The sequence below is a fragment of the Rhodamnia argentea genome, chromosome 4 (assembly GCF_020921035.1).
Source record: "Rhodamnia argentea isolate NSW1041297 chromosome 4, ASM2092103v1, whole genome shotgun sequence".
Taxonomy (NCBI): Eukaryota; Viridiplantae; Streptophyta; class Magnoliopsida; order Myrtales; family Myrtaceae; genus Rhodamnia; species Rhodamnia argentea.
In genome coordinates this window covers 5,389,429-5,411,815 of record NC_063153.1, presented here as the reverse complement: position 1 = coordinate 5,411,815, position 22,387 = coordinate 5,389,429, and the positions used below count along the sequence as shown (strand labels likewise).

The following is a 22,387-nucleotide window of genomic DNA, read 5'->3' as shown; positions in this document are numbered from 1 at the left end:
ATCTAGAACAAAAAAAAAGTTGGTTCTAGAAAAAAGAATCACTTTTGAGAATCACAAAACAGAATAAGTTTCATGTCTCTCACTTTTTTCTTTCAGTTCTCTTGTCATTTTTCCCACAACCTAATAAATATAATATAAAATAAAAATAAAAAATTTCAAAAAAATTGAATTTTTTTTAAAAAATCACAAAAATTTTAGAAAATCCCTAAAAATAGAATAAGCTTAGATTAGGCTAGTTTAATCTCATTTTCATAAAATTGGGCCTAAATTTCCTAGATTTCACTCTTACGTAAAAAATATCGCAGAAGATGAGGGTATCCAACATGCGGATAATAACATATATACTCGTAGTCGTGCATCACAAAATGTGACCACCTGCACGTGGAGCCGGAGCCGAACACTCACTTGGATTTAGGATAGAAGCTGCAAAATGACAGTAAATGACTTGTACTTCATATCAAGGAGGATAATTTTTTCTTTTGTCGATGAATAATTTGGTTATTCGATTGCTATGTTTGTATGTATTTTGGACAATGCAACATTTAAAGAAAAAAAATAAGTTCTTAATATAGGAACTGTCACATGTTTCAATCAAACTTCAAATATTGTGTATTGAAATTTGTGTTTCATTTATGACATACTAAAACAATAATGTATTTAAAATTATTTTAGTGTGTATTGAAAATTAGTCTTCAATTTACGATGAAATTTTACAAAATAACTACATAATTATCCGACTAAAATAAAAAAAAATAGGAAAAGAACTAATTTTTCAAAATAGAAATTTTATATAGTTTGAAAATGACGGGTTTTTTTTCAATTTAATTTTTTTTAAAATATTTACGAAATTATTTTTTAAAAAAAATTATTTACAAGTTTGGGCCTTGCTCAAGCGGTGAGTTGCTTAGAGCAACTCGTTGAGCCCATTGACTACTCGGCAGCCTAACTGCCGAGCAGCCCACTTGCTCGATGGCTGGGCTACCGAGCAAGGCCGGGCTCTTTTTTTTTTTTTTTTAAATTTCATTTTTAAGTGTTTTAATTATTTATATTTATAATATTTAGTTTATTTCGTATTTTTTAAACATGTTTATATTTATTTTATTTATAATTTTTTTCTTACGAAGCTTATCTTTATAACATAATTAGTAATAATTAATATAAAAAATTATTAAGATCTATAATTCATAAATAATATTATAATTATGTAATTAATTAAAAATATTCATAAAATAAAATTGGTAAGATATATGAAATTAAGGAGGACGAGGATCTAGATGTTATTTCATAAATTTTTTTTAAAATTAAATTTGAAAAAAACCCTTTTTTTGCCATTTTCCCTACATTTCATAAATGACAAATTTTAGCAGCTTTTGTAGTTTTGCCGGAGTGATGCGAAATGTATTAGTAGTGCGTTTCTAGATTGATTTGACAAACAGAAATCCAATTGGAAGGCGAAACAATGATGTGTTAAGAACCGGCGGATCAGGTCGACGATATCAAATCGGGCTCAAATTTGATCTCGTGAAGTGAAACGGCGTCCTAATCAATATTCACCGCCATTGACGGTGACGAATGATGGATTTTTATGATTCAGGATTGTTTAGATGGGTTTTCTTCTCTTTTTAGTATTTTCGGGATTTATTAATGGTAATTTTTGCGATTCGAGATCGTTTAGGTGGGTTTTTGATTGATTATGTTATAAAGATATTGAATTAAGAAGGGGGTTTCTTAATTTCATATATCTTACCAATTTTATTTTATGAATATTTTTAAAAAAGAAATTAAAAAAAAAAGCCCACCCCCATTCGACGACCAGCTGCTGAGTAGTTGGGGCTGGGCTCGACAAAGTTGCTCGGCGCTTGGGCTGCTGAGCGGGCCTCGCTCGGCAACACAACCGCCGAGCGAGGCCCAAACTTGTAAATACTTTTTTTAAAAATAATTTCGTAAATATTTTTTTAAAAAAATTAAATTGAAAAAAAACCCGAAAATAACTATATAGTCACAAAATAACGTAAAATGTTTACAAATAAATAATTCAAATATAAAAAAACTCACGTCACTGCGACTTAGCCTTTCTGCATGTCATGCGGCTGCAGCAGGCGTGTCGGGGAAGAAAACCAGCAGAGAACAAAACGCCTTCTTTATTTTCTTTCCTGTAATTTGTTCGGGGGCCCCACAAGCTTTCTTTTCACATCGAAAAGAGATCCCCACAATCCGCTCCAAAGTAGACCGGGCACATAGAAATATAACAAAATAGGTGTGCCCCTCGTTTTCGTCTTGTAGCGTCCACTGCACGCCAATTAAAAGGATTTTTCTTTTAACAAGCGGATTTAACAAATCGATATATATATATACTGTAAATCATTTAAATTCGAGATATATTTAATAATATATATGTGTGTGTGATCTTCATTCTAACTATGTTCGTATCATGCACATCTATTTAGTGTTAATTATTAGCCATTAAAAATAATATGGAATCTTCTTCTCATGTGAAGTGGGTCGCGATGTTATGGTCCTTAATTTGGCCATTGAAATTGCCAAACCCCAAAAGAAATATGGTGCCGCTGAAATCCTAGGAATTGATTTTCGTAGATAGTAATTTTACAAAAAACGAAGGGATCAACACTTGTTTTTATCCAACAAACACACTCTACTATCTAGAAGATGCTATCATTGGTCTTTTCCTTTTTTTGCAATTTTATAAATGGTAGGTAATATGAATATTCAAGAAAGGAAAATGCTTCACTAACAATATTATCAGAAGCCGTATAACCTATCGTATTCGCACCGTAGCAAGACTCATCGCAACAAAATCACCACCATTCCAGCTCTACCGAAATTTCCAGGAAAATCCAATTTCACCCGCGAAAGAGAAACGGGAAAAGAAACAAAAAATAATTAAAGCCAAAGGGAAGAGATGGCATCCACCAACCCACGCGACTCCAGAAAGTCTTTAAGTCCAAGAACAAATAAATAAGTACATGAGAGCAGGAGTTGGTAACCCATTCATTCAGATGGTAAACATTCTGCGGAAGCACGCGCATCGACCATCAGCGCTTTCGATGGCCTCTTCTTCTTCTTCTTCTTCTTCGAATCTGAAAAGAAATTACCATGTGTTCCTGAGCTTCAGAGGCACTGATGTCCGTAACTGCTTCGTCGGTCATCTCTATGCCGGTCTAGACCAAACAGGAATACACACTTTTGTGGACAGCGAGGAGCTCAGAAAAGGAGAGCAAATATCGCCGGCGCTTATGAAGGCGATCGAGGGGTCGCGCGCTGCGATCATCGTTTTCTCCAAGAACTATGCTTCCTCACCGTGGTGTTTGGAAGAGTTGGCCAGAATTATGGAGTGCAAGGAGCAAAGAGACCTCAAGGTCTTTCCCTTGTTTTACAAAGTTGAACCCAGAGAAGTGAGAACACCAAGAGGGAGTTACGGAGAAGCTATGGCTGAATATGAATTAAAGTTCGGAAAGGGTTCGTACAAAGTGAAGAGATGGAAGAAGGCTCTCTTCAACGCTGGTAGCTTGTCTGGGTGGAATTTCCATGAGGGGTAAGCATGCTTTTTTTCCTTTTGATGAACTGATCTCATTCTCATGCTTTTCTTTTTTATCTCGTATTTTACCCTACTCACGGACTATCGGATCTATCCTAAAGTCATCGTCTTTGGCGTTGGCCCGCCAGCACTGTAGGGCCGATCGCCCGTTCTTGTCTGGCCGTGTGCGTGCCCAACAGCCATTACAGGCCAGTGGTTGGCAGTCTGGCCCGCTTTAGAGACCAGGCACCTCAGATCCCGCCACGAAAGCCTTATATTGTCCAACTGATCCTCCGGGTTGCAAACCTTTCCCAAACCTATTTGCACATATTTGCTCTTGCCAAAAATTCGAGACACAACATCTTTCATGCCCCTAAATGTTGATTTTAGATACTAATTACATATGCTATAATTAACTTAATTACCTAAGAATAGAAAAGAGACAGATATTGCCAAAGCGGTCTCTTGATTGAACACACGGAGCGGAGACACACTTGACAGTAGACATAAAAATCGAATAACGAAAACTTCAAGCCAGCAGATTCTTTGAATCCATTCTTGCTGTCGTAGATAATGAGAAATTTTTTCTTAGATAAAAAAGTGTGGTTCATATTACTCGAGTTATCAATGTCTTGAGGCGCAGGTTCTTCGTAATTTTCCTTGTACAGATCTTGGCGCAGGTTCACCCAAATGTGGCATCTCTTTTCATCTCATTATTAACTTATCCTCTTGTAAGATTTTCCATATGACGTTAGAGGTTGAATTGCTGCCATGGCTTTGAAATGCTAAAACATGTTTCTCTTTCTTTTGAGTGCTTATCAGAGATGAAGCGGAGCTCATAAAACGCATCATAAAGGAACTATCAATTCATCTAGAGCGTACACCCTTGCATGTCGCTAAGTATCCGGTCGGAATAGATTCCCGAGTTCAGCAAGTGATATCATTGTTAGAAAATGAGACGGGTGATGATGATGTTCTCATGGTAGGTCTATGGGGACCTGGAGGCATAGGGAAGACAACAATTGCTAAAGCCTTATATAATTATATTGAGAAAGATTTTCAGGGTACCTGTTTTTTGGAGCGAGTAAGAGAAACTTCAAACGAAAGCAATGGTCTAGTTTCTTTGCAAGAAAAACTTCTATCACAAATCTTATCTCATAGAAACTTGGCGGTATATAATGTGGACGGAGGAATTACTTTGATACGGGAAAGACTTTGTTGCAAGAAGATTCTTCCGGTTCTCGATGATGTGGATCGCTTGGCTCAACCGGATGCGTTAGCTGGAGGAGGCCATTGGTTTGGCCAAGGAAGTAGAATTATTGTTACATCAAGAGATAAACATTTGCTGACTTCTCATGGCATAACTTGTGTCCATGAAGCTAAAACTTTAAGCGACGATGAAGCACGAGACCTTTTTTGTCGGCATGCCTTCCTAGATAGAAAGAAAATTGAGATAAGAAGGGATCTCATAGATAGAGCAGTGCATTATGCGAACGGCCTTCCATTAGCCCTCCAAGTGTTCGGCTCATTCTTATGTGGAAGAAAGGAACCTGCATGGGAAAGTGCACTACGCAACCTCTCCAAAAGTCCCGACCATACTATCAATAGTGTTCTCAAGACAAGCTTCTATGGATTGGATGACAAGGCGAGGGAAATTTTCCTCGACATCTCTTGCTTCTTTAAGGGGAAACGTATAGAATACATCAAAGAAGTCCTTGACAATTGCGGTTTTGAATCAACTATAGGAATAGAAGTTCTTATCGAGCGGTCCTTGATAACAAATGAGAATGGGTACCTGCAAATGCATGATTTAATTCAGTTGATGGGTAAGGATATTGTTATTCAGGAATGCCGCAATGATCCTGGGCAGCGCAGTAGATTATGGCTTTTCGAAGATGTTTCGGACATCCTATGTGGAGATACGGTAAAATTTGTTTATGTCAATGTTGCTACATATCATTTTTCATATTACACTAATCTGAAAATCTCAATGGAAATTTTCTGTGACCATTGAATTTGCTTTGTTATGGATAGGGAACGAATGCAGTGAAGGCCATAGTATTGGACTCTCGCAAAGCGTAAGAGATAACTATTAGTCCTCATGCTTTCACAAACATGAAAAGGTTGAGAATTCTCATTTTGTCCGAAGTGCATATCTCTTCAGAAGGTCCCGTACGTCTCCCTAACGAGCTAAGATGGCTTAAATGGCCCAATGCACCGGATCTAGAATTTGGCTCTGGTCCAAAGAAACTTGTTGTAATTGATGTCCCGCGAAGTCATATCAAACAATTAGGAGGCAAAATTATGGTAAGCCCTTGTGATGATTAGCTTTCCTTTTTTATAGCTATAAATATTTGCAAAGCTTAATGACCGCACGGGTATGTTTTTGCAGAATTTCAGAAAGCTGAAGTTCATGAATTTCCGGGGATGCGAGTCCCCGACTAATGTTGCTGACCTTTCGTCGGTTCCAAATCTGGAGAGCTTGGATCTCAAGGAGTGCAAAAGCTTGGTAGAAGTTCACCAATCCGTCGGATATCTTGACAAGTTAAAGTTTTTGTCGCTAAAATCATGCTCTAATCTTAGTGTCTTTCCCAACAAACTCGGGGCAAAATCTCTTCAAACCCTTGATCTCTCTTATTGCTCTAAACTTGAGAAGTTCCCCGATATTCCAGGAAAGATGGAACATCTAGAAGATCTTGATCCGAAAGGGACGGCTATTAAAGAGCTCCCAGCATCAATTGAAAATCTTGTCTCTGTGAAGGTCATGAGTTTAAAATTCTGCATACACTTGGCAAAGCTTCCGTCAAGCATTTATAAGTTGCACAATCTCGAGTCTCTAAGTCTTGAAGGCTGCTCGAATTTCGTCATGTTTCCAAAGAACTTGGAGGATTCAACCCACCCCGATGGCCATTTAGGATTTCCAAATCTATTCAACCTAGGACTTAATGGCTGCAATCTATCAGAACTAGACTTCCTTGAGAGTTCTTCCAGTTTTCCCAAGTTGGAGACCCTAAATCTTTCAGGAAACAAGTTTACTCATCTACCAACATGCATCAACAAATACGACGATTTGCATTGGTTGGATGTGGAGAAATGCCAGCAACTACAAGAGATTCCTCGGCTTCCGTCAAATATGCATTCCCTAAAAGCCAATGGCTGCAAATCTCTCGCAAAGCTCCCAGATTTGTGGAGTATCTCCTCCGATCGCCTTGAAGTTGATTTGTCTTCATGTTGTGAATTGTTCCGCAAAGGGGTCAAGATGGCTGATGTGTTATCACTCGAGGTCAATCTCTCTCTCTCTCTCTCTCTCTCTCTCTCTCTCTCTCTATATATATATATATATATATATATATATATATATATATATATATATATATATAACGCACACTAGCTTTGAATGCTTGATATGCGTACCATCCGTATGACAGGGACTTCCGAATATGGGAAGAGTTGATATTCTCCTAATTGGAGGAGAAATGCCAGAATGGTTTCTCAACCGTGAATGGGTTCCCATATCTTTCATGGTTCCCCGGAACTTGGAGTACAAGCTATTGGGACTAGCACTCTGTGTTGTTCTTGGCTTGGAGGAAGGAAAAGAGGTCAATGCTTCATGTGAAATCCAAATGTTTGTTAACAGCAAAAGGATGTTTTGCCAAAGTCATTTCTTTTATTCATTGGAATCCAATCATGTGTGGCTTACGTATTTCCCACGCAGAATGCTGTTTGGAGTAGGGGAGCTTCTACGAAACGATTGGAGCCAAGTCCGAGTTTGCCTCACACCATCGAAAGTAATCTTAAAAAAGTGTGGATTTCGTCTAATATGCAAGCAACCCGAGGATGATCTGAGGGTCGTGCTCCAACACCATCAGCCGGTTGAAGAAAAAAATTGGAAGATCAAGGAAAGAGACTCAGAAGAAGACAACTCAATACACACTATGGTAGAGGAAAGCGGATCAACTTCTACAAAGAAGAGAAGATTGTCATAACTACGGCGACACTATGGGTTCCACTCGCACCGACCGATCTAAGCATGTCGAAGTTGTGACAGACCTGTTGCTCAAGTGATTCTAGGGGAAACAAACGGGGGGATGCAATTCCAATGCCTTTTGCATTTCCCATTTTTCCGTCTCTACTGTAAATTTTCCCCCTCCTTTAGGAATAGTGATGCAGAATGCATTAATACAAAATTAGATGGATTCTTGTTGAATGGCCATGGTCTTCCAACTTGCTTTGTGACATTTATCGGATAGATCTCTGTTACCTCTCTTAATCCAATTAGTGATGCCAACGCTTCATACTTTAAAAATTTTGAGATAGTAAGTTTTTGTTGAGTGGTCTTTGATCTCTCTCATCCCAAAAGTTAATTCAAAGGACAAGGTTTTCCCTCACACTAATAAACCGACCACCAACCTTTTTCACAACCGATGTGAGATAACCCTAACAATCTCTCATTCACACATCGGGCCCTAGGTCGGAGGCACCGACAACCCGTATCTCTCCCGGATACCAGTGTTGGGTGTTCTTGGGCCTCTCTCATCCCAAAAGCTAGCTCAAAGGATAAGGCTTTCCCTCACACTTATAAACCGACCACCAGCCCCTTCCACAACCGATGTGGGATAACCCCAACAGTTTTGGCGAATCGAGTATAATCTATATCTTTAGGGAATTGTTGATCTAATTGTCTCACGGATCAAAAGGTCTATTGTCATGCCCGCGTACCCTAGTGTTCGTCTCATCCCGCTACTATCGTCAATTCCAGGATCCGGACGGTAACAATACTCACATGAAATGCACACGTGGAAGTAAATAAATAACCCGAACAAAATAAAATATGTACTGGGATACCCCACACTTATGAAACATGCACACCAAATGTCTTACGTAAAGATCAGAGTCAAGTACAACAGACGTCCACTTTGGTCTTATCAAAAGTCTCTAGCAAAAGACAACCAAAATCCCAGTTCCTAACACCATTACACTAAACTATTGGTCTCATCTACATCCTCGTCTTAGTCCGCTTCAGGGTCGTAATCAGAAGAACTGTCGGATCGCACCTTAGTGGCATCCTCCTCCTCCTTCGAGTCAGAAATATCAATCACTTCTATGTCCTCCTCAGCTTTATGAGTACTCTCCGGGATGTTTCTCGATCCAACCATACTAATTTCCAGCTCTACGTCATCTCGGATAGGGTGACATCAATTGGACACTACTCCTCTAGGGACCTCTGTTGGCTTCAGGGGACATATTGTAATGTCCCTAACCCGACGATACCACGCCTCATAATGATGAGGTGTTAAATGTTCCTTTCCTTCATCCACCAAGACGGTAGTACACTTCCTAATGTACACAAATCCTCTACCATCGGGGAACTCATCAAAAGTGGAGGTCATCTCCTCGAGGTCTCCTAGGCGAACTAGTAGCATCTTCGAGGTCCGGGGTCTAAAAAAAAAAAGGGATCCCACGACGGGGTGAGAATGAATCTCAATAAATCAACCCTAACCCTAGACTAAGCTACTAGTACCTCCAAACTACTTTTCAAATCAAAGACGTCCGAAGACGTCAATAGAACCAAGATAAACAGGATACGCACACAGGCAAAGGCATTGGCAAATCAAGCAATCACAATCACTAGGCATTCAATATTTCAAACCAAGCTTTACGTACTAGTATAATAATCTCATTCTCGATATCAATGCCCGCATAATAACGCATCGGGCTATCTTGATGTGCTTGGCAATACCCATGTAATAACTCATCGGGTTTATATATAATTGTCGGGACCCGTGTAATAACGCATTAGGTCAAATCACGCGTTTAACGCCTTAGGATTATATCAAAACTCAGCGTTATAACGCATCGGGGTACAAATAATCTCACAACCCACGTCATAACGCCTCGGGTTACCATAATCCATGACTTCGCAATCCAATCGATCGGACTCAAATTCAGTCAAAACCTTCCCATTGGCCAAAGGTTCACAAATACAATTCTCATTTTGTAGACTTCATGATCGAGTATAGCTCGATTTAGCGAACATTTAATCTATCACACGAGAATACACAATGCCACATTACACTAGGCCCGGCACAAATTGCACCACTATACAATCAAGTTAACAAGAATAATTCCCGCCAATTCAAGCATAATTTATTCTCATGTCATACGGATGATTAAATGCCGTATAATCATTCAATGCAATCGATCATGCATAATTTGCCTCATAATTCACCCAATCGGATCACAAATTAGTCCCTTAGTACCTTAATGTCTTAATAAAGGGTTAAGGGCAATTTACCTATTCCAATGAGCTAGTCGCAACCTCCAATTCAAGCTTCCGAATCCAAGATTAATTCTGTCCAAAACAGGACATATCGTCAATTAAGTTCCGTCATGCCGTTTAGTCACAATTCTAGCTCTAATCACCAAACCACTTCACATACTCTTCATTAACACACTAATATACGTCGTAGCATGTCTAAATGACAAGTTCAAGCCAAGGCGACACCCCATTTAGCCCAGAACAGAACCGGACAACACCTCCCCAAGAACAGGGCCAATTTGGTTCTGCTCTAATCCACACTAATCAGTCCATAATTCACTCTAAGCTTCAATTTAATGCGAAACCAACTTTCCAAAACCTTGTTCTATATGTCTAATATGTTCATCGAAAATTTCAAGCCAATTGAACAGCTTGAAGACCTCCAATTAAACCAATCTTTTCAAGTGTGCAAAAGAGTCAAATTCTGCTCTTTAAAACCCATCTCAAAATAGCTATGAACACCCATCAATTCTCAACTACAATTATCATTCCAACTTAGCCAAGTCAAGTACTATATGTATAGAACATCCCACAAAAATTTTGAAGCAAAATGAGCTCTTGAAACCGTTGTAAGAGAGCTCCCTCTCAAACCGGATCAGAACAATCCCGACTAGACCTTTGTCCATTCAATCAGACCTACGGGAAAAACTACCAAGCCAAATTGAGTTCATAATATGTTTCTGGAAAGCTAAGACAACAAGATTTCTGATGGAGGTGATCTCACCTTAAACCGATGTCGGAAGAAGAAGTTACGACCGACATAGTGAAGGGCGTCGGGGCTTGTCGGGCTGAGCGACTTTCTATGGAAGTGCAGAAAATGAAAGAGCAGCAAGGCAGCAACGTGAAGAGCAAGAGTGGCTGGTCAACTGAAGTCAAAGAGTGTGTGAGAAGCTTGGTCTCCATTATTGGCTTGGTCCAAACAAAATAATAGAGCACATAGGTCAAATGAAGTCCAAATATCTTAGTTAACTCTTATCCATAAATCTTTTTCTAGAAGCTTTGACTTCCATTGACCCCTTTCTCATCCAATTTTCGGCAGCCAAGGGGAAAGAAAAACCAAAATGCCCCTTGGATCACTTATGGCAAAAATTAATGCTTGAGGGGTAAAATGGTCATTTTATACTTGTTGTCCAAAAATTCTGATTTTTCCCTATCAAACTACTATAGATGAGACGACGTCCGATTCAAGACCAAAATTGAAAATTTTCATTTCCATTTTTCCTATTTCGAGAATCCATTTCCTGATTCATTTTCCTTCGAACGTAACTTCAGTTCATCTCAAACCGATGGACGGTTTTTGCAGCGACATTACGCGTATTGACTCAGTGATTTTCATCACTCTTAGGCTTACTCAAGTCATGGTCATTTTGGTTGTTATGTAATTGCGAAAGTTTATTACTAGTCCCTTAGGTCACGATCGTCAAGATCCAATTTAGGAAAATGTCGCAAATTATACATTAGTTAAGCAGAATCACCTGCACTCCAATTGTATAACGCTAGCAATGGATTCCATAATCGTTCTTAAATAGACCTTTACTGGCTCTAAAAATTCCCTCAGCAATCCTTATGGTCAAAATGTCAATTCTCATTTGAGTTTCCTAGGTCCACATACATTGTCGTGATTTAGCCTTTCCCTTTTGGTTGGTATACTCCGGATTGATCGGATCCAAGCGAAATAAAACTGAATTACATCGGTAGATAATCTTCATTCAATAGTCTCGAAATGGTATGAAATTCAGAATCTCACAATTCTTCCTCCGTTACAAAAATTTCGTCCTCGAAATTTATTACAACAAACAACTATTCAAACAAATGGGTGTGCTGACGCCTCATTGCTTCTTCACTTTCCCACGTAGAGCCTTCGGTTCCGTGATGTTCCCACACAACCTTGACCGGTGGAATAGTCTTCTTCCTCAACACTTGTTCCTTCCGATCCTAGATTCTGACCGGTTTTTCCACATACGACACTCTGTTGTCCACTTCAACGGTCAAAATCTAGAACATGAGTCGGATCCGGCTCGTATTTCCTCAGCATCGACACATGGAATACATTGTGGACTTGCGATAAACTTGGTAGCAAGGCAAGCCTGTAGGCCAACGTTCCAATCCGTTCCAAAATTTCAAAAGGGCCTACGTACCTCGGACTCGGTTTTCCCTTCTTTCCAAACTGAGATAAACCTCGCATTGGTGGTACCTTAAGGAAAACGTGATCTCCAACTTGAAACTCCAGAGGCTTGCGTTGCTTATTGGTATAACTTTTCTGACGACTTTGGGCTGTTCGCAACCTTTCCCTAAGGATTTTTACAGCATCAATCGATCGTTCTACCAACTCCGGGCCTGTTATGCTTCTTTCTCCAACTTCATCCCAACATACGGGAGTTCTACGGGATCTACCATATAATGCCTCGAATGGTGTCATTTTAATACTCTATTGATCACCGTTGTTATACGCGAATTCTACCAGATGTAGTTGATCCTCCCATCCACCTTTAAAATCTATGACACATGCTCGTAACATATCCTCGAGCGTCCGAATTGTCCTTTACGATTGTCCATCTGTTTGTGGATGATACGCCTTACTAAACCGCAATATAGCGCCCATAGCTCCCCGAAGACTTTTCCATAAATTTGCAGTAAACTTAGGGTCTCTATCCGACGTAATTGTCACGGGCACTCCATGAAATCTTACTATCTATCGCATATACAACTCAACGTATCCGTCCATCGCAAAATCCTTTCGTATAGGTATAAAATGCGCAAACTTAGTCGGTCTATCCACAACTATCCAAATCGAGTCATGTCCTCTCTGATTCCTCGGTAAACCCATAATAAAATCCATAGTAACGTGTTCCTATTTCCATTCAAGGATTTCCAAAGGTTGTAACAATCCACCAAGCTAACAATGTCAGTGCTTTCACCGTTGGCAAGTTAGGCACTTTGCCACATACTTAGCCACGTCCACTTTCATTCCGTTCTACCAATAATGTTGATGTAGATTCTAATACATTTTCGTGCTTCTCGGGTGGATACTGTAATTGCTCCTATAAGCTTCAGATAAAATCCTTTCTTTAAGTTCCTCGTAAGCAGGTACATATAAACGTCCACGAAACTTCAAGATCTTATCTGCTGAGACTTGAAACTCTGGTTTCCTTTTCGCAACATCCATCTCAAGGATCTTTTGAATAACTAGGTCCGTAGACTGCAAGACTTTATCCTTTCTTGGATCCGAGGTTCAATTCTCAAAGTTGCCATTAAACTCGACAGTTGGCAAACTTCCAATTAAACTTGGAATCCCTTAACTCTTCAAACAAGGACCATCCCCTAACCATTAAATGAGCGATGCTTGACTTTCGACTTAGAGCATCCGCAACTCTATTCGCTTTTCCAAGATGGTACAGAATATCGCAATCATAATCCTTAAGTAACTCCATCCATCGACGCTATCTCATATTCAATTCTTTCTGAGAAAACAAATATTTCAGGCTCTGGTGGTCCGTATAAATCAGAAACCTTTCACCACACAGATAATGCCTCCAAATCTTCAAGGCAAAGACAATTGCAACCAGTTCTAAATCGTGCGTCGGATAATTCATCTCATGAGGTCTCGGTTGTCGTGAAGCATAGGCGACAACTCTTCCATGTTGCATTAACATGCAACCCAATCTCTTTAGCGAAGCGTCGCTATAAATCTCATAACCTCCAGTCCTAGAAGGGATCGTTAATACTGGTGCGGTCGTTAAACGATGCTTAAGTTCTTGAAAACTCCTTTCGCACTTATCTGTCCATTCGAACCGCGTATCTTTCTTTGTTTACCTTGTTAAGGGAATAGCTATAGGCGATAACTTTTCCATAAAGCGCCTATAATAACCCGCTAATCCCGAAAAACTTCGAACTTCAGAATCTGTTGTAGGTCTAGACCAATTCATCACTACTTCTATCTTTGAGGGATTCACGGAGATTCCTTCTCCAGATATTACATGTCCAAGAAATGCTACTCGATTCAACCAAAACTCGCATTTGCTAAATTTAGCATAAAGCGAGTGTTCCCTCAAGGTTTGCAAAACAATCCTAAGGTGTCGTTCATGCTCCTCACTATTCCTCAAGTAAATTAAGATATCATCGATAAAGACGATAACAAACCGGTCCAGATACTCCTTAAACACTTGATGCATTAAGTCCATAAATGCAGCTGGGGCGTTAGTTAATCCAAACGGCATGACGGTAAATTCGTAATGCCCATATCTCGTCCTAAACGCCGTTTTCGGGATATCCTCAACTGATGATAACCCGTCCTCGGGTTGATCTTAGAAAACACTAAGGCTCCTTGAATCTGATCAAACAAATCATCAATCCTTGGTAACGGATATTTATTCTTAATAGTCACCTGATTCAGTTGCCTAAAATCAATGCATAGTCGTAACGATCCATCCTTTTTCCTCACAAATAGTACCAGTGCTCCCCAAGGTGACGCGCTTGGCCGAATAAATCCCTTGTCTAACAATTCTTGCATCCGAACCTTAAGTTCCTTCGGTTCGACGAAGGGCATCCTATACGGTGCTTTCGAGATTGACTCCATCCCAGGAGCTAGTTCAATCACGAACTCAATTTCCCTCTCTCGATGGTAATTCGGCAATTCTTGAGGAAAGACATCGGGAAATTCACGTACCACGATAGAACTCTCCAACTTAGGTTCCCCGACTGTCGTATCCACTACCGAAGCCAAATAAGCTTGGCATCCCTCGTTCAATAGCTTTACTACCTCAAGCGACGAGATTAAAGGAATCGAGGTCCCTCCTCGACTTCCTACGAATTCGAATCTAGAGTGATCATCCAGATTGAATCGGATTACCCCGCTACCACAATCAACTACAACCTTTTGCTTACTTAACCAATCCATTCCAATAATCACATCAAAATCATACATAGGCAGCACCACCAAATCTATTCTTTTCTCATTACCACCAATGATTATGTTATAGTCTGCACACCCTAACGAGATTATCACTGTATCCTTTAACGGGATAGTAACGTGCAATATCACATCCAACAATTTCTTTAAAACCCATCTCAAAACAACTATGAACACCCATCAATTCTCAACTACAATTATCATTCCAATATAGCCAAGTCAAGTACTATATGTATAGAACATCCCACAAAAATTTTGAAGCAAAATGAGCTCTTGAAACCGTTGTAAGAGAGCTCCTTCTCAAACCGGATCAGATTCAATCCCGACTAGACCTTTGTCCATTCAATCGGACCTACGAGAAAAACTGCAAGGCCAAATTGAGCTCATAATATGTTCATGGAAAGCTAAGAAAACAAGATTTTCTGATGGAGGTGATCTCACCTTAAACCGTCGTCGGAAGAAGAAGTTACGGTCAAAATAGTGAAGGGTGTCGAGGCTTGTCAGGCTGAGCGACTTTTTGTGGAAGTGCAGAAAATGAAAGAGCAGCAAGGCGGCAACGTGAAGAGCAAGAGTGGCTGGTCAACTGAAGTAAAAGAGTGTGTGAGAAGCTTGGTCTCCATTATTGGCTTGGTCCAAACAAAATAGTAGAGCATATGGGTCAAATGAAGTCCAAATATCTTAGTTAACTCTTATTTATAAATCTTTTTCTAGAAGCTTTGACTTCCATTGACCCCTTTCTCATCCAATTTTCGGCAGCCAAGGGGAAAGAAAGACTAAAATGCCCATTGGATCACTTATGGCAAAAATTAATGCTTGAGGGGTAAAATGGTCATTTTATACTTGTCGTCCAAAGATTCTGATTTTTTCCAATTAAACTACTATCGATGAGGTGACGTCCGATTCAAGACCAAAATTGGAATTCTTCATTTCCATTTTTCCTATTTCGAGAATCCATTTCCTGATTTATTTTCTTTCGAACGTAACTTTAGTTCATCTCAAACCGACGGGTGGCTTTTGCGGCGACATTACACATATTGACTCGGTGATTTTCATCACTCTTAGGCTTACTCAAGTCATGGTCATTTTGGTTATCATGTAATTGCGAAAGTTTATTACTAGTCCCTTAGGTCACGATCGTCATGATCCAATTTAATGAAAATGTCGCAAATTATACATTGGTTAAGCAGAATCACCCGCGCTCCAATCGTATAACGCTAGCAATGGATTCCATAATCATTCTTAGATCGACCTTTACTGGCTCTAAATATTCCCTCAGCAATTCTTATGGTCAAAATGTCAATTCTCATTTGAGTTTCCTAGGTCCACGTACATTGTCGTGCTTTAGCCTTTCCTTTTTGGTCAGTATACTCGGGATTAATCGGATCCAAGGGAAATAAAACTGAATTACATTGGTAGATAATCTTCATTCAATAGTCTCCAAATGGTATGAAATTCAGAATGTCACATCTATATACAGGGGAGATTAGTTGATGGCTTTGTTGTTGCTAGGCAGTGGCTTCTTTGAACTATAATGCTTTGAACTTGTAGAAGGTTGCTCACATTATCCTTTCTGCGGAGGTAAATCGTTGCTGTTTTATAGGGAAAATAGGGATTAAACACCTAAATATTTTTTGAACTTGTAGCAGGTTGCTCACATAATTCTTTGAACTATAATGCATTGAGCTTGTGCATTGATACCTAAATATTTTTGCCAACTCATTCGAGGGCCTGATTTAGATCCATAAGTCATCCAGTTCATGAAAATAGGGATTGTATTGATGTTGCGCGACACAGGGATCTTTCCCAGAGCGTAACAACAAAGTTTTATGTTAATATTGTCCAACATGGATAAGGTTTTTGAATATTTGCGTTAACAATATGTTTATTATTACAAAGTGAATTTTATTGTTTGTGCACTAATGCCTAGCCATATATATTTGCATGTTTAGGAATAAAAATAGGAAAAGATTTACTTTTACTAAAAGAGTAGCTAAAATACACTACAAGTGTCAAAACTTATACACGGAGTTCACTTTAGTGCCAAAACTTTCAATACAAACACTTAAGTATCAATTTTTTTTTTAAACGCTTACTTCGGTGCCAACTTTGATTTGAGTTGTTGTGGCTCACCAAAGTTGGCACCGAAGTGAACGTTTTTCGAAATTTGGAACTTAATTGATCGTTTAAAAAGTTTTGGCACTAAAGTGATCGTTTTTAAAAAAAATTGACACAAGTTTTGATATTTGTAGTGTACTTAAACCCCAAAAGAAGAAAATGTATCAATTTATGGGCGGTAGTACAATGCAACGTAATCCATATCACTGTATCCAATTGTCATGACCTAAAAATAGACTTTTCAGGCTAATGGATTACTAAGCGGCTAAACCTAGCTCGGACTCCCCCAAGTCCACATCAATTCTCGACTTTCAATCATTTCGTGCAAAAGATTTTTATTTGGAGTCGCCACTAATCTGTTTAGAGCAGGTCAATTAGACACTTAAATAAAGCATTGGGAGAACTGCTTTTTCCTATGAACCGAGATATTACAAGCTTGGGGACTTAGTTACACTAGCTTAATGTCACGCCCTTTCGGTACCTTTATCTTTCATTTTTTAAAAATAATTTGCAGCCAGTCTTTGACTATTTCCTTTTAACTTGGCCCCTAACACGAAAAAAAATGTTCATGCAGTTACACAATGAATAATTTAACAACACATAAATCGAAAATGAAAAATGAATTGTGAGAAAATATATATATGTTTGAGTCCCGACATGCAAACTGAATTATGTATGCAAGAATGCAATTTCAATTAAACCCTTGTTTTTTTTTTTTTGTGAGGCGAAAGCGCAAGAAGAGAGAAGATCGAAATCGAGAGAGAGAGAGCGCTTTGTCGGTTCTTTTCTCTCTCTGTCTATCTATCAAAAAAGCTGCGCTCTCCGTGCCGTGGAGTCCCAATGTCCGTGTAGCCTCTAATTTTCCAAGAATCGAAACCAAGCAAGATATTTATCGAGAGTTCGGACATAAGATTATGATACAAAAAATACAAAAAAATCTCTCATCTTGCGACGTATTGGGAAAAATTCAAAAAAGGGCCCGAAGTCTTCAGATTTTCTCAATTAAGGGCCCCAAGTGAACATTGTTTCAAAAAAGGGCCCGAAGTCCTTATATTTTTTCAAATAAGGGCCCCAAGTGAACACTGTTTCAAATAAGGGCTTGAAATGACTATAAAATTTCAAAAAAGGGCCCGATTTAAGGGCATTTTAATCTTTTTACTTATTTAATTTTTTTTTATTTTTTATTATTCTATTTGTTATCTGTTTTCTCACCAGAAAAAAAAAAAAGAGGTTAAGCGGACCTTCACGAGCGGGAGGGGCGACCCTCCCGCCTTGTGGCCACCGCCCCACCGCCGGGAGGGCGGTGGCAAAGCTTTGGCGGGGTCGCCGGCGCCTCGGCGAGCGCCGGCGACCCGGCCGACTAGAGGCGAGGGCCTCGACCCTCGCCAAAACCGGGAGAGGGTCGGGACCTCTCCCGGATCTGGGTGAGGGCCGGCGGTCCCCGCCCGAGATCGGGGACCGCCGGCCGTCGCCCGGGACCGGGTCGGGGTCGCTTGGTCAAGGTGACCCCCACCAACGATGGGGCGACGGTGGCGGTCCCCGATCCGGGCGGGGACCGCCGGCCCTCACCCAGATCCGGGAGAGGGCCCGACCCTCTCCGGGTTTTGGCGAGGGCCAGAGGCCCTCGCCTTTGACCGGCGGGGTCGCCGGCGACCCCACCGGTCTTCGCCCCGCCCGCCGACCCCCCACCGGCGGTGGGCCGGCGGCTATAGGCGGGACGGGCAGCCCTCCCTTCTGTGGATGTTTTTTTTTATTTTTTTAATACATAAATCAGGAAAAAGAGAAAAAATGAATAAAAAAATTAAAATGTGAAATGACGAAAACAAACTTCGTGTCAGACCCTTTTTTGAAACATTATGATCACTTCGGGCCCTTAATTGAAACATATTATGTCACTTTGAACCCTTATTCGAAGCATAGTTCACTTGGGGCCCTTATTTGAGAAAATCTGAAGACCTCGAGCCCTTTTTTGGATTTTTTCCTAAATTAACGGATATCGTAATCTTAATAAAATATATGATCGCAATAAATTCAAATATAATTAGAAAATGATCTGTTATCTTGCAGCTCAAATTAATAATTTAATTTGAATTTCATGTGATAACTCTTAATCGGAAAATGTCTGGAATCACATCAAATAAAATCAGTCGGAATCAGAAAAAATATGAAATTTAGAATTTGATCGAATAATCATCTAATTCAGAGCAATTTGATTTCCCATTTGGACTAACAGACAACAATTGCAGATGATCCACACTCCAACCAACGATGATCTTGGTCACGGTGGTGGACAGCGAGGGGAATAGCCAACAGGTCCTTTGGCGTGATGGCTCAACAAAAGGAATCTGGAACGTCGAGAAAATATGCAAAAACAAAGAATTCTCCAAATTGCGAAAAGGAGAAAACAGTCCACAGGAAATCAGTAATGTGAATTCTGCCAAGGGAGGTCGCAGCAGGTCGTCGTCGCAGTGCAGCTTCGTCGTTACGGACAGGAACCAGAAACGTGTCCTTACGTGAAGGGATCGTCTCGCAGCAAGGATCAATGACAAGGACAGCAGTTCGGGTCAGCAACAAGCCTCACGGCACAGGGAATTGGATCGAAACTGGAGGCGTCGCAGCGAAACAGAGAAGCCAAACAGGTCCATTGTTGTGTCACTATCGAAGATCACGGTTAAGCTGGAGCAGATGTCACTGACTGGAGCTTTGTCTGGCCATCCATGAAGCTGCAAGAAAAGTAGACGTTGCTGGGTAATTCGACAGAGAGAGCTGCGGCTTCAAGGCTGGACTTGCGTGACCACCAGAAAGAAGAAAACCTTTTGTTTCCTCTCTTTTGCTAGTCCTCTCTCACGTTTTCTTTTCCTCTGTACCACCTTCCAAAATCGCCAATCCTCTTTTTTTTTTTGGCTCGGATGAGCTGCTTTCATAGCAGATATTGCTCGAAATGGCTGTAAATCAGCGGACGAAGGATTTCTTTCTTGTGGGTCCCCATGAATATCCCTTCTTTCAATGACCAGGTACAGTACCATATGCACATTTATTTTAATCTTTCCTTCTTCGTCTTGCACGGATAGACGGAAGGGAGTAATAGATGATCGTTCGAATCAATCAATCAAGCTGCCGATCTATCTATTCCATTGCGAGATTCAATCTTGAAGGTGAAATAGGCATGGAGGCTTTTTTGTCTGATCGTCCTTCTTTTTCTTGAAGAAAGAATTCTTAAAGTGAGAGAAATGGTCTCTTGATTTACAGGATCCACACTACTTTGTTCTCTCCATGCTTCTATCCGACGGTGTTATGGATTGGATACTTTCTGCTCAAGTCCAGGACATGATTCCTTTCTCTCTTTATTGACTTTTCTGATCAAAATTGCCATTGAATCAAATCGTTTTTTTTTTTCTAATTTTTTGCTTGATCAATATCCTCTCATTGGCCATGTAATATCCTCAGAAGACTGCCTCGCGAGCTGGATGACCTTCTACGACAAGCATCTCACAATTCGGTCCGGTTCTTGCCCTTCCCTTAATTCCCCATGTAGCCAAGCACGTAAAGAAAAAAAATACTAGGGACCTCCCAACTTGCTTTCCTTTTCATTTGTTCCCCAAATTGAGTCCTCTCATCTCAAGGGCAAACCAACTCAGCCTTAAAACAAAATATGAAAAATGAATAAAAAATTGATTTTTCTTTTTTTACTAAAATTTTTCTTTCTCTTTGGGTTCATTTTTTTTTTTTTGGCCGAATGTAGTGGGAATCCATGCAAGTTGCTTTCTTTGCCATGTGACCAAAGTCTTAATAATAAAAAGCTTACTGTTTCAAACTTTGATCAATTAAAGGATAACGTGGAGCCAACCTTCTTTCACAGCAAGTTATTTCGACCAAATTCAGAGCATGCGCCGTTCCCTTTGAGTGCCATAACTCTTTTTCTTCGGCTACTTGAGTGCCATAACTTTTTTTCTTCGATATCTTGAATGTCATAAATTTTTTGCTTCCGTTTACTTGAGCGCTACATAGTATTTTAACCGATCGGTTAAGTCACATAACTTTTTAAAAAAGTTCACCACAAGTGCTATGTTACGTTAGATTTTGGCACTTGAGTGAACTTTTTTTTTAACAAAATTTGCTACATAAATGATCGATTAAAAGTTATGGCACTTAAGTGAACGTTTTTTAGAAATTCTTGTGGATGATTGGGCAAGCACCGACGGAGATCTAGGTGGCAATGGGCAATGAAGAAATATCGTCGAGGAGTTTAGCCAAGCTAATGAAGATGACAAATGCGATGAACAATTTTGCACGAAGTACTACAGAAGACAATAAACAGTGTAATTGTTTTCTTTTTTCATTTTTTTTTTCAATATCGCATTCGCTTGGCGCCACATTAGAGTCACTTGTTGTCAAAAATACCACATTGGATCCAAGTTAGCTTTTTTACAACTATTTTGGATAGAATTGTCACGGAATGTAATTGTGTCACAATGGATATAGTTTGAAGTTTTTAGTGTCACAATGGCGATTGTGCCACGGTGGGAAGCTATGTTCGGAGTCTTTATTTCATTTAACCGGCCATGGTTGCATGAACAATTCATAGTCCCGTCTTTGTTCATTTGCGTTCTAGGGGTCCATCTCGTCCTTCACGCATTTTAGGGTCGGCTCTCTCCTTGAGTGATGTGATTCGATAAGATCGATCAAATCACGACAAGAAAAGTATCGAGGAGGCCTATTGAATCATTTAGAGCTCGCATGAGAACCATTACGGTTCTCTGATTACGTTCCCTATAACAAAAAAAAAATATATATGAGAATCCTGTTTGGTAATGTAAATAATTTTGATTTTGATTCTGTTCCCCGAATCGGTTTTAGAGAATCATAATCGGTTTTAAAGCAAAATCTAGAAGCAAAAAAAAAAAAAAGTTGGTTCCGGAAAAAAGAATCACTTTTGAGAATCACAAAACAGAATAAAGTTTCACATCTCTCACTTTTTCCTTTCAGTTCTCTCGACATTTTTCCCTCAACCTAATAAAAATAAAATAAAATAAAAACAAAAAATTTCGAAAAAAATTGGAAATTTTTTTAAAAATCACAAAAAATTAGAAAATCCCTAAAAGTAGAATAAGCTTAGATTAGCCTAATTTGATCTCATTTTCATAAATTTGAGCCTAAATTTCCTAGATTTCACTCTTACGTAAAAAATATTGCAGAAGATGAGGCATTCAACATGCGAATGATAACATATATACTCTTAATCGTGCGTCACAAAATGTGACTAGCCGCACGTGGAGCCGGAGCCAAACATCCACTTGTATTTAAAATAGAATCTGCAAAATGACAGTAAAGGACTTGTACTTCGTATCAAGGAGGATAGTTTTTTTTTTATTAGTGGATAATTTGATTATTCGGCTGCTATGTTTGTATGTATTTTGGGTAATGCAACATTTAAAGAAAAAATGAGTTCTTAATATGGGAACTGTCTCATGCTTCAATCGAACTTTAAACATTATGTATTAAAATTTGT

At 39.5% G+C, this 22,387-nt stretch overlaps 2 protein-coding genes across 3 annotated transcripts in view; both read left to right on the top strand.

Annotated features, from left to right (window-relative positions):
* LOC115727572 (TMV resistance protein N-like) overlaps positions 1-5,804 on the top strand; it is a 47,968-nt gene extending 42,164 nt beyond the window's left edge. The window contains exons 2-3 of one of the 2 annotated variants that reach the window (XM_048276979.1): positions 4,358-5,459; positions 5,570-5,804. In XM_048276979.1, the coding sequence (XP_048132936.1) occupies positions 4,358-5,459; positions 5,570-5,617 (1,150 nt within the window). In that variant the 3' untranslated portion in view covers positions 5,618-5,804. The other variant, XM_048276978.1, reaches the window with a different exon arrangement.
* LOC125314673 (TMV resistance protein N-like) overlaps positions 1-7,835 on the top strand; it is a 416,296-nt gene extending 408,461 nt beyond the window's left edge. The window contains exon 5 of the mRNA XM_048277530.1: positions 6,964-7,835. Coding sequence (XP_048133487.1) covers positions 6,964-7,521 — 558 coding nt within the window. The 3' untranslated portion in view covers positions 7,522-7,835. The remainder of the gene's footprint in view (positions 1-6,963) is intronic.
* Positions 7,836-22,387: the final 14,552 nt, after the last annotated feature.